General features: G+C 40.4%; 1 protein-coding gene across 6 annotated transcripts in view; it reads right to left on the bottom strand.

Moving 5' to 3' along the window:
- Positions 1-12,977, bottom strand: part of rpap1 (RNA polymerase II associated protein 1) — a 50,163-nt gene that overhangs the window by 34,402 nt on the left and 2,784 nt on the right. For 3 of the 6 annotated variants that reach the window (XR_002919836.2, XR_002919837.2, XM_036210009.1), the window contains exons 8-27: positions 12,199-12,314; positions 11,767-11,865; positions 11,516-11,617; positions 11,272-11,439; positions 11,006-11,185; positions 10,796-10,930; positions 10,558-10,728; positions 9,775-9,932; positions 9,519-9,689; positions 9,249-9,444; positions 9,053-9,162; positions 8,785-8,980; positions 7,787-7,933; positions 7,559-7,701; positions 7,051-7,483; positions 4,819-4,937; positions 4,513-4,744; positions 4,244-4,420; positions 3,548-3,604; positions 1,757-1,905 (exon numbers count right to left, since the gene is read on the bottom strand). Coding sequence is in view for 4 of the 6 variants with exons in the window: in XM_036210009.1 (XP_036065902.1) it covers positions 1,768-1,905; positions 3,548-3,604; positions 4,244-4,420; positions 4,513-4,744; positions 4,819-4,937; positions 7,051-7,483; positions 7,559-7,701; positions 7,787-7,933; positions 8,785-8,980; positions 9,053-9,162; positions 9,249-9,444; positions 9,519-9,689; positions 9,775-9,932; positions 10,558-10,728; positions 10,796-10,930; positions 11,006-11,185; positions 11,272-11,439; positions 11,516-11,617; positions 11,767-11,865; positions 12,199-12,314 (3,248 nt within the window). In the remaining 2 variants the exon portion in view is untranslated. Of the gene's footprint in view, positions 1-973; positions 1,906-3,547; positions 3,605-4,243; positions 4,421-4,512; positions 4,745-4,818; positions 4,938-7,050; positions 7,484-7,558; positions 7,702-7,786; positions 7,934-8,784; positions 8,981-9,052; positions 9,163-9,248; positions 9,445-9,518; positions 9,690-9,774; positions 9,933-10,557; positions 10,729-10,795; positions 10,931-11,005; positions 11,186-11,271; positions 11,440-11,515; positions 11,618-11,766; positions 11,866-12,198; positions 12,315-12,977 lie in introns of those variants that run through there. The other 3 variants (XM_024277695.2, XM_036210008.1, XM_024277705.2) reach the window with 2 other exon arrangements.

The following is a 12,977-nucleotide window of genomic DNA, read 5'->3' as shown; positions in this document are numbered from 1 at the left end:
AAACCTAAGAGGTAAAAGTTATTTTTCTCCTACCTGCAACTTTTTATTTTGTTTAAGTTCCAACGATCTATTAGGAACAAATATCCATGTCGAGAATAAAATGCATCTGAAAACAGATACCAATAAATTCAAATTATACAAACATCGGCTGAGTCCGATCCTGGTACTTATTTATAAAGTATCCCTACTTTAGGCAACTAAAAAATCATGGTTTTCAATGCATTACTTATTACTAAATATATTTTATTGATGACGTTTAAATGGAGAATTCTACTTTATAGTAGTTGAGGCAGCGAGTGCATCCCACACGTCAATCGAAATCCATATTAAAGTGCCAAATATTTCAACACGGGGATAAAAACATTTTTTTTCCTAAAAATAAAAACAAATCTCTTATTTTGAAAATATAGGAAGATTGATGGTTGTGATCCTGCTCGGTTTTCAGGTCCATAGACTTTTAGTGCGGTCTTGTGGATTAAGTTAAGTTGGATCTGACCCACATTCTTTGCTTTTGTCTCGGAGCAGCTTCTTCATGAGTCTCCAAACGTACAAGAGTCGATTCAAAGCAGATGTGGAGGGAAACTTGTGATCACCATTACCAACCACAGTAGGTGTCATTGTTTTGGAGGTTTTTTTCTTTTTTTTTTTTACCAATTTTGAACAAATGAAAAACTTTTATCTGAAAACACAAAAGTAGAACAGCCAAAATAAAGTTTTAAACTAATATATATATATATAAAAACAATTGAATGCAGAAAAAAAATCCAGATTTGCTATAATGAGAAAAAAAATGTGCAAAAATAAACGAAGATGTGCTTTAATTATATTTTTATGTTTTATTATATTTTACTAGAAATATGCCTTTATAATGGTCAATCCATTATAAAACCGTGTCCATCTGGAAAAACACGCCTCAGAATTTGACCACAGACGAGCAAATTGAGCGAGCCCGACATGATACACACACGAAAAATTATCATTTTAAAAAGTGTTGTTTAAAACAAAACAGTGAAGCAGACGAAATACATCATTCCAGCTCATTAAAAACAAAAAGCCGTCACTTCTTCTGAACAAATTCTCCTTTTATCTTTACTTAACATTTCAAACAAACGTTTTTGGTCTTCTGCAGGTTTGTTTTTTCACAATCTTTTATCATTAAGTTTGACAGTAAAAAAGCTTAATTTCTGTGAGGTCCAGTAAAGCATGTTTTTCTACTAGATAGCAGCCATGATAAATGTATTCATAAAAACAATTGAAGCTAATTTTTGGGGGGTGATTCTGCTCCAAAAAACAGAATTACCGACATTTGTAGAATCTCACATTTTACGTTTTAATCCGTTTTGGAAAAAAAAAAACAAATACAGACTCCATACTTTAAGAAAGTGTTAATGAAAGTCAACACTATTGAGCTTTAATAGAAAATAAAGTGGTGCTTTATGGATATTTTGACATCAGATGTGAGTTTTCTTTCTGTGGAAACTTGAACTTGTTTGAACTTCTTTTTAGAAGTTGTTGCAGATCATTTGTTTGAATCTACTCTCAGTCCAGATGAATGTTATGACAGCTTGAGCTTAACAGTATGAGGATGAAGGTTTCTTTTTTGAGTCATATCTTAAGCAAAAAAAAATATATATATATCAGGCACTTTGAAAGTTAAGTCTCTAGAAAAACTGAAAACATCTTTTCCAGAAAGCACAGCTGCAAACTGAATTTCAGTTATAAGAATATTTTAGTGCTTCTGAATTTTCCTTCACACCTTTCTTTACATCATTCCGTCTCCTTTCCCGCCTGGCAGACGCTCTCCAAACGCTTCGCCCTGATGGGTGGAAGCTCTGCGTACGTGTCGAAGCCGAGCTGCGTGTGTGGCTGGGGCTGACGGAAGAGAAGCAAGTGGTTCCTCAACACCTGCCATGGAGATGAGAAGAAAAAAATGAAATTCAATGTCTGACGCGCTAACTAAAATGCACAAATGTGGACATCAAATGAAGCCAACTTAAATGTAAAGATTTAAATGAAAGCTCTAGAGGATTTTAAGAAATCTTAATTGGCAAAAAGTTCCTTTTTTTGGCTGTTGACCTCTACAAATGGGCTTTAAAAGTGCTGTCTGTCAGGCCTTGCCACATTTTTGACAACACAAAACAAACTTTTTTTAATTCCTGAAAATTGGATTTAAAACAGTCTGTTTGCTGCCCCCTAGAGGTTGAAAAGAAGTATTACAGTTGAATTTTGTGATTGGTTAACAGGTGTAAATTCCACGTCATTTCAGAAGATTCACGTCATCATGCTCTGCAGCTTCATTATAAAGCCCAGCCCATCGCTGAACGGTGGCGCTCTGGATTGTGAGGGCAGAGAGGAGGAAGAATCAGTGGCTCTATTTTGTGTCGCGGAAAATTGTATGGAAAAGAAAGACGGCAGCTGGAGACATGGAGTAAAATTTCCGCCAAAACTCTCCCACGAGTGGATATCAAACTCCCTGCATGCGAGGAACGTTCAACGTTCTTTGTCCGCTCCTCTACTCCTGCGCTCTTGTGGGAGTATTCATACGCTCCTGTGACCTCTCCTGCTCGGTTGTGAAAGTATTCTTAGGTTCCTAAAACTAGTTCCACCCCCTTTTGGAGGACTGTATGCTCACAGAGGATCTCCTGCGGGCCCGTGGAACTCGCCCCACAACACTGGCCGGCAGACAGAGAGTGCTGCAGGAGGGGAAGACAGCCTGCTCAGGCCTGCTGAACCTAAAGATGTTTCTTCTTATTTTCATCAAGACACATTAAAAAGATCCTCTAGTTACCTCAAGCTAACCCATTAGCTAACCTCACTGTCAATCCTTGATAAAGTCTCCACCTCCCTCACTCAGCCTGCCTCCACTAGCCCCACCCCTTTTTTTCTCATTTTTGAAATCTGGGCTGAGTGGAGTCAGCCTTCAACTGTCCTGTTGTGAGCAGCCAAAGCTCATGACAGACTTTCCTTCTAACATCTGATCTCTAGCACAATTTTTTTTTTCCATCCAGAGGTGTGTCAGAGGATTTGTTATTTTAACACGAGTGCTCGTCATGTAACCATAACTGTGTATAAAGCTGTCCACGCTCTGGATCTGTTAGTGAATCTGGGATATGATTCAAACTAGCTCCACATGTAGATTTATCTCAGTTGCCAACACTTTTATATCATTTTTTCTTCACAAAACGGGCCAAAAAATAGACTGGCTGGTAGAGTGAGCAAAACCCACATCTGTCTGGGAAAACTGCAGCAGAAAAAAGGAAGAGTGGTTCAACTTTTAAATGACGTTCTCATAACCTCCATGAATCTTTTATAGGCGTTGAATATCTGTTTACATAAGATTAAGAAAATAAAAGTAAAGAGTCTAAGAGCTACAGATCATTAATGTCAAAACTAAGACTTCCACAGACTAACAGGTCAGCTTTGTTAGTAACATGGAGTGACTGTGAAAGGCCAGAACGCACAATCAGCCCCTCGGCGGAGAACGACAGCCCAGAGACGGAGAAGCTGCAGGAAAAACAAGAGGTGCGTGCAAACAACAGAGGAGTACCTCATCAGTGAGGTAGTAGATCTTCCTCAGCATACTGTGTCGAGCAGCTTCCACTTCCTGAAAGAACAAAGAGCTCCAGCTTCAGCTGTGTTTGATAACAGTCAAATGGAAAATTGAAGAATTGATCCAGATAATGCTCTTAAAGACCAACTCTGATGAAAATAATGTTTTTAGTGTTTTTAACACATACATTAACAAAGAAAATTGAGCTTAAAATATCTTTTCTGAGTATTTCTGTAGGGGGGGAGGGGGCGGGGTTGATCTGTGCCAGCAGTCCCGCCCACAACTCAGAGGTGAATTCCTAAAAAAAACTAATAATATTCGGCAATATTCTGTCCATGAACACGACCGTTTTTCAGATTTTGGCTGGATCATTAAACAACCATTCAAAATTCTTTCAAAATATATCAAAAGATAAGAAAAGTCTTTAAGCTCTCACCTCTTCTCGAGTGCGCTGCTGCTCCTTCTGGATTGGCTCAATCCTTAAGATAAGTTCAAGCAGCTTTCTGCAACGCGCTTTCAAGCGACTGCTTTCAATTGAAACTATGTAAAAGAGCTCCCGTGTTCTAAATGTTCGCATATCAAACAAAGCAAAAACCCTTCGAAATATTCAGGATGTAAAACTAAAAGGTTTTTTTACTCTTTCCTAATCTCTTGTTCAAACTGAAACCATGAATACTATCAGCTGTGTGGTACCTGTGCAGCAGCGTCCTGAGAGAAGATGAAGGAGTTCACATGAGACAGGGCGACCACGTAGAGGACGGGACACCAGGAGAGCTTCAGGGATCCGGTCACTAAAGAGCGGAAGTAGAGACGAAGGAGAGGAAGGGAGTCTTCAGGCGGAGATGTGAACCGCTCCATAGGGATGGAAAGCTTCAGGTGTGAAAGTAAAAAACAGAGAAGAGGTTTTGTTACAAAAGAGATCAGTAAAATATCTGTGCATCAACGTGAAGATTAAAAAAAACCTGTTCTAGGGTGACTCCCAGAGATCTCAACATCCCCACATGTTCTCCAAAAACAGCCAGCCTCATGGAGGCGCTGTAACGCCTCTGCAGGGGCAGCAGGACCCAGCAGCCAAACAGCTGATCTCCAAAAGACACGGCTTCATACTGTGCCAACAGAGCCCTGAACAAGTCCTGGAAGGACGCGAGACCTGGCGGGGGCACGTTCAGGTCCAAAGAGTCCAGCCTTGAAGTCCTGGAAGAAAATACATTTATTAGACATGCTGATGTTGTGCAAGCTCAGATCTGTGTGTGTGTGTGACATCTGACCTGGTTAGTAACCTGAACAAAGCCCAGGTCAGCTTCTGGACAGGTCTTTCCAGGAACAAGTCGCTTGAACAGAGGAAGACGCGGGACAGACGGGCCAGCTTAGCGACAGGAAGAACCACCTCCAGAGAGAAAGAAGCAAATCCAAACAATAAATCTCACTAATCACATTGATTACATGTGTGTAGTTATGAAGTCTTACGTGCAACATGACTGTTAAATCTCCAAATTATGAACATAAATATTCATGACGTGACCATTTTTCCAGCCTCATACAGAGTAAAGGGGGTGGATGTACAAGAATTTTTGAAATGTTTAAAGCTAAATGACTTCCTTTAATGGTATTTATTTATAGTTATTTTTTGGTAGGTTTTTACTCCCTGAAATAATCTTCATTTTTATGTGTTGCATTTCTTTAAGGTGACTGTGATGCGCAAAGTGGGCCATAAGGGGGCAGTATTGCACCCAGCAGGAGGAGTTGTCCCAGCATTCATTTGGTTAATTTTCCATGTTGCAGCTTAGATGAAGAGACACAAATTCTTGGAATTGTCAAGATATTGGAGAAGTCTGAGAGTCGCAATTTAATCCAGGCAGCAGTGGATGCAGTTTCTTTTTACTCTTAAGAAAAACAATCCAGTGTAAAACTAGATTTACCAGCTGGTTTTGAAACCAGGGAGTGAGTTTTAACCAGCCAGGAGTCTGATGAAAAAAATAACTCTTTTATGTTGAACTTGTTTAGCAAAAACAGTGCGGAAATAAAAGTGCAGTGTGTGGATTAAATGTTCAACACACACTTTAATAATAAAAAATGTCCTTAAACTGATGGGTAACAGGATGTAGTTTAACCTAAAACTTTCTGATTAAATGAGAAATATCTTGGTTTAGAAAGCCTTCTTTTGCACATCTGGTTTTCTGAACATTGACTGTATAAGAGAACTGGACCGACTGAGTGTGACATCACCCAAAAAGATGGCTTTAGTTTGAGCTCCAATTAAATTAAGTCGCCTTTTTTTGTGATCAAGATGCCGCCATGTTGGAGCAAGATGCCGCCATGTTGGAGCCACGCGATGTCTGGCTCAATTCGTTTGGCTCAACGTTCCTATGGCAACCACTCTCGCCAATCAGGAGTGAGCTTGTAGGAGTCCACACCACTATCACTTGAAAGCTGCACGAATGGTGTTAAACAACATTTGGAACTTTTGACATGAGACCACATACTGTTTGGTCAGTTTATAACTTTAATAACTCGTGCTACAGCAAAAATATGAAAAAAAAAATAGAATTAGCAAGAACATGTTACAAAGATGTAGCAGAGCAAGAAGAGTTGTTTTGACTAATATAATGACTGAATAATAGTTGTTTATTTCTCAATAGAAGTCTATGGGATTTTGGCTTTTTGGGTAGTTCCTATTTGAAATGCAAGGGGGGGGACTCAGTCCAGTTCTCATATACAGTCAATGATTAAGACAAGCTCCCCCTTCAAAATTAAAAGATGGGCAGAGAAATCAGCCAATAGACCGTTTTCACGCTGACATCAGATAAAATAGCGTTATCGGCCGAAAATTTGTAAAGTGAATTCCGGTTTGCGGGTTTAGAGCGGCAAAGCTGACTGCTGAACGTTGTTTACCACCATTTTACGTAAATAATAAAAGGTAACCATATCAATTTCAACAGAAATTTGCACAATATTTGTTTCATGATATTTTTGATATTGTCAACAGAACCTCAAATATTGAAGGATTATTCAAATTTGTATTTAGATTTGTGAACGATCTGAGACAGGAAATAAAAATACAGTTCAGCAGGACATTCATAAAATAATTATTGTGGATTTTTTTGCTAAAATTGGAAAGATTACCTTTTATTTACATAAAATTGTGTTAAATAACATTCAGCTTTCAGCTTTGCCATCCTAAACCCTAACACCAGAAGTAACTATTAGCATCCCCGGCCCTGTCACCATTTTGTCTGACGTCTCGTGAAAAGGGTCAATCAGAGGCAACATGGCGTCAATGGGGGCGGAGCATCACCTATAACAGCTCCATGCTGTGAGTCTCAAAAGGAGAAAAAATTGTTTAAGAACACTTATGAAATCAATGAATGAATTAAGGTAAATAAGCATTTAAAATTGGCATGGTATTGTGCTAAATAAAGGGGACAAATATGATTAATGAAGTTAGACTTTCAACAAAAACTATTAAATCTTGAGGCTGTACAGATAATGTGTTTTTGTACCTTTAAAGACTCCTCCCTCCAAACCTCCAGCAGCAGCAGCCACTGCAGACAGTGGACAGCCGCCTGCAGAGCCCCCGCTGGAAGCTCCTCCACAGCCAGCCCCCCGCCCCCGGACACTCCTGTCCGCTCGTACAGTTTGATGAGAGGGAGGAAAGACCAGTCGGACGGCAGGGTGGGCCCCGTGAGCTCCGGGAGGAGGTGGGAGCTGATCCACGGGTTGTGTCCGAGCAGGGCCTTTCTGGAGGCGAACACAGACGGCTCCAGATACGCGAGATGAGTGAGGAAGCATCCCCTTATGGACGGCAGCTGAACGCAGGCTTCTCTGAGGAGAGCTCCGACCGTCTGTAGAGACGGAGAAGGGTGGAGACCGACGTCGTCGTGAAGCTTTAGCTCCCCGAGCTCCACGGCCTCCGGACCTCCACTGTGTCCCTCTCTTAACGGGAAAAACAAAAGTAACTATCAGACAAAAAAAAAGCATTAATTATCCGCAGGAAATAGTTCTCCTTACGATATAAAGTCCTTGTTGAATATAACATCAGACAGCAGCTCATGTGCCAAGTATTCACTGCCTGGTAATAACCAGGGAAGAAGCACCAGCGCCACCTGGTGGTAAAGTGAGGCCTGTTTCGCCACCTCCACATCAACAGCAACCTGAGAAACGAGAGAAAAATGAAACACTGCAGCAGCTCAAAATGACAAACATCCAGTCAGAAACTCAAAGTAGATCCATGCCCACCAGCCTGTGTGCCAGCCGCAGCAGCAGGTACAGGAGCAGGTGCTCATGACGAAGGAGCCACGCCCTGGAGACGGACAGAGTGGGCGTGGCCTTACTGCAGGCATGCAGGTAACCAATCACAGGCTCTGACAGGAGGAAGCCGGAGAACTAGAATGAGGGAAAGAATTTTAGACATTTAAGGTTAAAAACTAATAAAATAGATAAAATCTCTCAATTTGTTTATTTCTTTAAACTGTAGAGACACAAATAAAGACGAGAAATTCACATGAAATATGAGTTTACAAAATAAAAGAACTTTTGACTACTTTTCTAAATAGAACTGGTCATCCAAAGTACAGAAAAAAGATTTGTCATAGACTTTACTCGTGTTTTAACTGTCAAATTTGGTACATTTTGTAAAACGCTTTCATCTCTTCCTGTCCTCACCTTGACTTTTTACTCTTGTCTTTTAACATACAACGGCATGTGAAAACTTACAAATAATTAAATTTATGTTTTTTCCCTATTTTTTAGTAGTTACTGTTTTATTATATTTATCTAGTACATTTTGATTGTGATTTTAGCAATTTCAGTGTGTGAATTCACCTAATAATGGAAAAAATAAATAACTGCTGTCTATTATTCTTAGTAAGAAAAAAATATTAAGCAATCACCTCAGATCTCCCTTTTAAAGGCAAAATAAAGAAAAACAAAATGCATTTTATATTCATTTGAATGTATTAAAATTATAAAGTCAAATTCAATAAATGTATTTATAAAACAAAAAAAGATTAGAATAAAATGTAAATCTACATTTGAGTATAAAAAACATGTTTTAGATGATCGGTCCTTTTTTTAATTCTTTTTTTTTTTTAAATATAATAAAATGATTTATGTAAAAGCATTTATGCACTGTTAGATTTAAAAATTAAAAGAAGATCACCACCAGGGGGCGCCAACTTCGCTATAATTTAGCTGTCCCTGTGGACTGAAATGCCACATGAATGTGTGGATTCTACCTTGCTGCTGAGACCTTTGTGGATCCCTGTGATTGTTTCCAAGAGGGTTCCTAATCCGATCAGGAGAGCAAAAGGAGAGCTGGAAACAACAAGTCCAGAACGCTCCTTCCATCCTGCGCAGGCTAAACCGGGAAGATTTGGCGTCGTCTCTGGACCCGGATGGGTGGACTTCACATTGCAAACCAAAGAAGAAGATCTAAACCGAAAAGAAATAATAATAAATTGACCTAAATAATACATTTTAAGAGAAAAGAATGATCAGAGGTACCTCAGGTTGTTCATCAGGCCTTGCACAACACTATGACACATAAGTGGAAGAAGAACATCGGAGGTCAGAAGCTCCAACTCCTGAAGAGTCTCCACTGGTTTGAAAAAGTTCTGTTGTATATCATAAAATATTAAGAATCAAACGTTGTTTTAATTCAAATTTGATATAGCTGCAGGTAGAAGACCGGACGGAGTACCTGTCTGGAGAGTTGGTGGTAGTACGCTTGGAGATACACCAGATAAGCTGGTATCAGGGTCAAGCTGCCGTCTTTCTGAACTGGACTATCCAGGTTCTTGACCAAACCCTTCAGGTGCCCCAACAGGGATTCCTGCAAGCCCGAGACATGACCCCAAGAAACTGGAGGGGGCGGAGGGCACTCTTCCCCCTGAGAGCTGCGGTAAACACAGGGAAGACCTCATGAAGACGAAGGCTTCAGACCAGAAGAGAGTCGTCGTCCTGCAGGTACCTGAGGACTCCAGCCTGCAGCTCCTGGTGGCACCCGGCCGTGTGTGTGACCTGTGTGAGCAGAGAGAGCAAAGCCGAGAGCCGCTGCAGCTGCAGAGGCCGGAGAGCGTCAGAGGGGGGAGCTAGTCGGTGTCCAGACTGGAGAGACTTCAGTAAAGCTGGATACAAGTCTCTTAAAAAAACAGAGATGTTACTTGGTAATTTAACAGAATATTATCCACCAAAACATTTTTTAAAGTTTGCATGACTTCACCTACATGTATAGCTGACATGCCTGTCCATAACCGGCTGCTACCGTCCAGAACCTGTAGGCCTCAGTGGTGATCCTGACAGCTTCAGACGGTTCCAGCAGCAGCTCGGCGGGCTCAGCGCTCAGCAAACGGGACAAACGCTCCTTCACACCTAGAGAGTTCAACTGAGGAAGAAACACATAAAAATACGTTAAGAAATACGTGTCAAATAGTTTGTTAGTTGATCCTAAATAAATACAAATGTCATTAGAAGCCAGGTAAACACCTGGAATGACTTTCTAACCATCAGTTGCTAATCAAACAGCAACAAGTAATCACAACACTAATTAGATAAATGCCAATCTCTAATATAGAGATGGGAAAAAGAAAAGAGAGGAAGATGGATCTGCCTCCATCCTCCAATCAGGTTCTTCCTCTTCATGTCATTCACTGACCTGGCGTCAGAGAAACTGCTTTTGCACGTCTTGCAGCCTCTTCTTGCTTTTTGATTGTATCTACAAGCAGCGTTTTGCTATCAGATGCAGGTGCTCTGCACCGAGACTGCTGAGTCGACTGAAACCAAAGCCACCACATTCATGCAGCACCTGTGCATCAACATCTCCACCTCGAAGCACCGCATAAAGTTGTAGCTCCGCCTCCTTTTGCCTTCCACTTCCTTCCGGCAGAAACTTCAGAGGCTTTGTAATTTCCACTTTTGCTTTTTATCTCTTATTATTCTACTTTGTTATATATTTTTATAATTTACTATTTTACTTTTTAATTGTTTTTTATATTATTATTACTAATTACCAGTCTGGCACAGATATGTCTGCCAGAAGTAGCCAAAACCCTCAAGAGCTTCATGGCGCTGGCCACAGGAACTCCATATATGGACTGAGGGTTGGGTGAGGAAGATGCCGACCAGGAAGTGGGGAGAAACTCGGACATCACCGTCTCCATCAGTCGAGGACAGTTCAACACCTGGGGGAGAGATAAAGAGCTGCAGTGATCCGGAGAGTTTGTGATCTGCTCGTTTTGCTCTTCTTACCTGTGTGGCGGACGACAGCGAGTGTCGGGCCACACGAGTCAGGATCTGCAGGACGTCCTGGACCACCCGAGGGGACGGCCGCATCACCTCAAGAATGTAGCGCAGCCTGGGGAGCAGCTTCATCTTTAATAAGCCCTGAAACACAGACATGGAATTTAAAAAAAGGATTCAAAGGAAGCAGAAGAAAGATCAGGAAATGTAGTTTATCACCTTGACAACGTCCTGCTGGGTAACATCAAAATCACTCTTATTTTCCTCTTTTTCTTTGGCCGTCTCCTTCATAGATCCATCCACCCCTTCATCATCCTCCTCTTCATCCTCTTGAGAGGAGGGCAGCAGAGGGAAGGAGGCCAAACCTTGATACCAGGAGAAAGTCGAATCCATGCACTCCTGCAAAAAGACAAGACGACTTCAAAAAATGGACTTCAAAACCAAATTGAGGAAAAAAATTGAGGAGAATCTCAGGAAAATCTAACCTCATCTTCTGAACACACGAGTAGGGCTCTGAGCGCGTGCACGGCTGAAGACATCACCGCCTCCACGCCGTCGTCCAGGGCGAAGCGGAGCAGGAAGAGCAGGCCAGCGTCCAGCAGAGTGGAGGTCACGGCGCCTTTAAGGGCCGACGCGAACTCTCCAGCACGAGCCTTAAAAGCCACAACATACCTGAATACAAGATCCTCTTCGGATGCAGACGACAGACTTTTGGGTTTGTTTGTGTACCTTTGAAAGGATGTTAGCCACAGTGCCGAGAGCCAGACTTCTCTGCTGGATGAGCTGACTCCGGGACAACAGGAAGAGTTCCTGTAGGGAATATCCTGCTCGCTGGGGAGACGCCATGAATGTCAGAGAGCACGAAAAATCAATTTTAGGCGATAAAATGCATGTTTTGACTTATTTTCATCTAGAAAAAACAACAAAAAATACAAATAAAAGGGTATTTTTTTAATGTTTTGTGACTCCTTGCTGCTGACCTCCGGCTCCTCTCCGTGGTGGTGCAGGCCTAAGTGGGTGGGGAGATCTTCAGTGGGTGGAATCAAGGTCCCGGCAAAGTCAAAACGGGCCTGCATGGCCTTAAAAAAACAAAAAAAATAAACAGTATTATGTGTTGGTAGCTACAAACAAACAACAAAAGAAGAGATTTCAAGAAACAAAAAAAGCAGAATTTTTCATTTACTATGTAAAAGAAAACCACATTTATGCATCATCTCAGGTGTTCTTCAAGCTTTCAGTTACATTAACTGGATATTTTATTTTATTTGCTGGTATGTGTGTATATATGAGCTTTTCTTGTCTGTATTTTTTTAAATATTTTATAGTGCTGCTACAACAACAGAATTTCTCTACTGGGATCAGTAAAGTTAATTGCCCCTCGGGGATAAATAAAGTTGTTTGAACTATCTTACCTTCTCGGTTCCTTTCTTCCTGGGAGGAGGCAAGTCTTTCATCCACTCCAGCTTCTCCGGCTCCAGTTTGTCCATGTGGACCCATTCTTTCTGAGGCTTCACTGGCAGCTCAGCCTCTGAACATAAAGCAAACACTGTTAATGAACACAATCTGTCCTAATGTCTGCGCATGACAACTAAAACCACTTTTGAGAAAGTTTGAGAATCATGTCGTGTTCGGAGGGTTTCAAAGTGGGAAAATGTCTTCTGTACTTAAAGACCGTTCTCTGGAGATTTTTTAGCTCTCCTTTCAAAAGTAGCATCTCTGCAGGTTTGGGGTCCATAAATTAGTTTGTTATGTCCCGCCTGTGTGTTTCGGAAAAATCACACTGCACAAAGGACTTTTTTTTCTCTCCTGCACTTGAGCTGAACAAAATTAAGAAATACACATATTGTATATTGTCGTTTACTATTTATTGTATTTTTTTGTTTGTTTGTTTCTTGATTGAGGATAGAAAAAAACAATGGTTTTAATTATTAAGTAAAAAGTCCAAAAATAAAAAGTTTTCTTCTGCTTGTTGCCTTTTCATTGTCAAAAGAAAAGAATAGTTTGTATAGTTTTGCTTTTTGTTTGCTTTTTAGAAAAAGAAATAAAACGATTTAAAAGCAAAATATATAATTTATATAAAATTTAAAAATGAAATATTTAAAAATAGATTTAAATTAAGTTATAATTTAAAAAATAAAGATAAACAAATCTAAAAATAAAATATATTTAAATTCAATTAACATTTAACATT

This window comes from Oryzias melastigma, linkage group LG22 (genome assembly GCF_002922805.2).
Source record: "Oryzias melastigma strain HK-1 linkage group LG22, ASM292280v2, whole genome shotgun sequence".
In the NCBI taxonomy this organism is placed as follows: Eukaryota; Metazoa; Chordata; class Actinopteri; order Beloniformes; family Adrianichthyidae; genus Oryzias; species Oryzias melastigma.
This window is presented reverse-complemented; position numbering and strand designations above follow the sequence as displayed.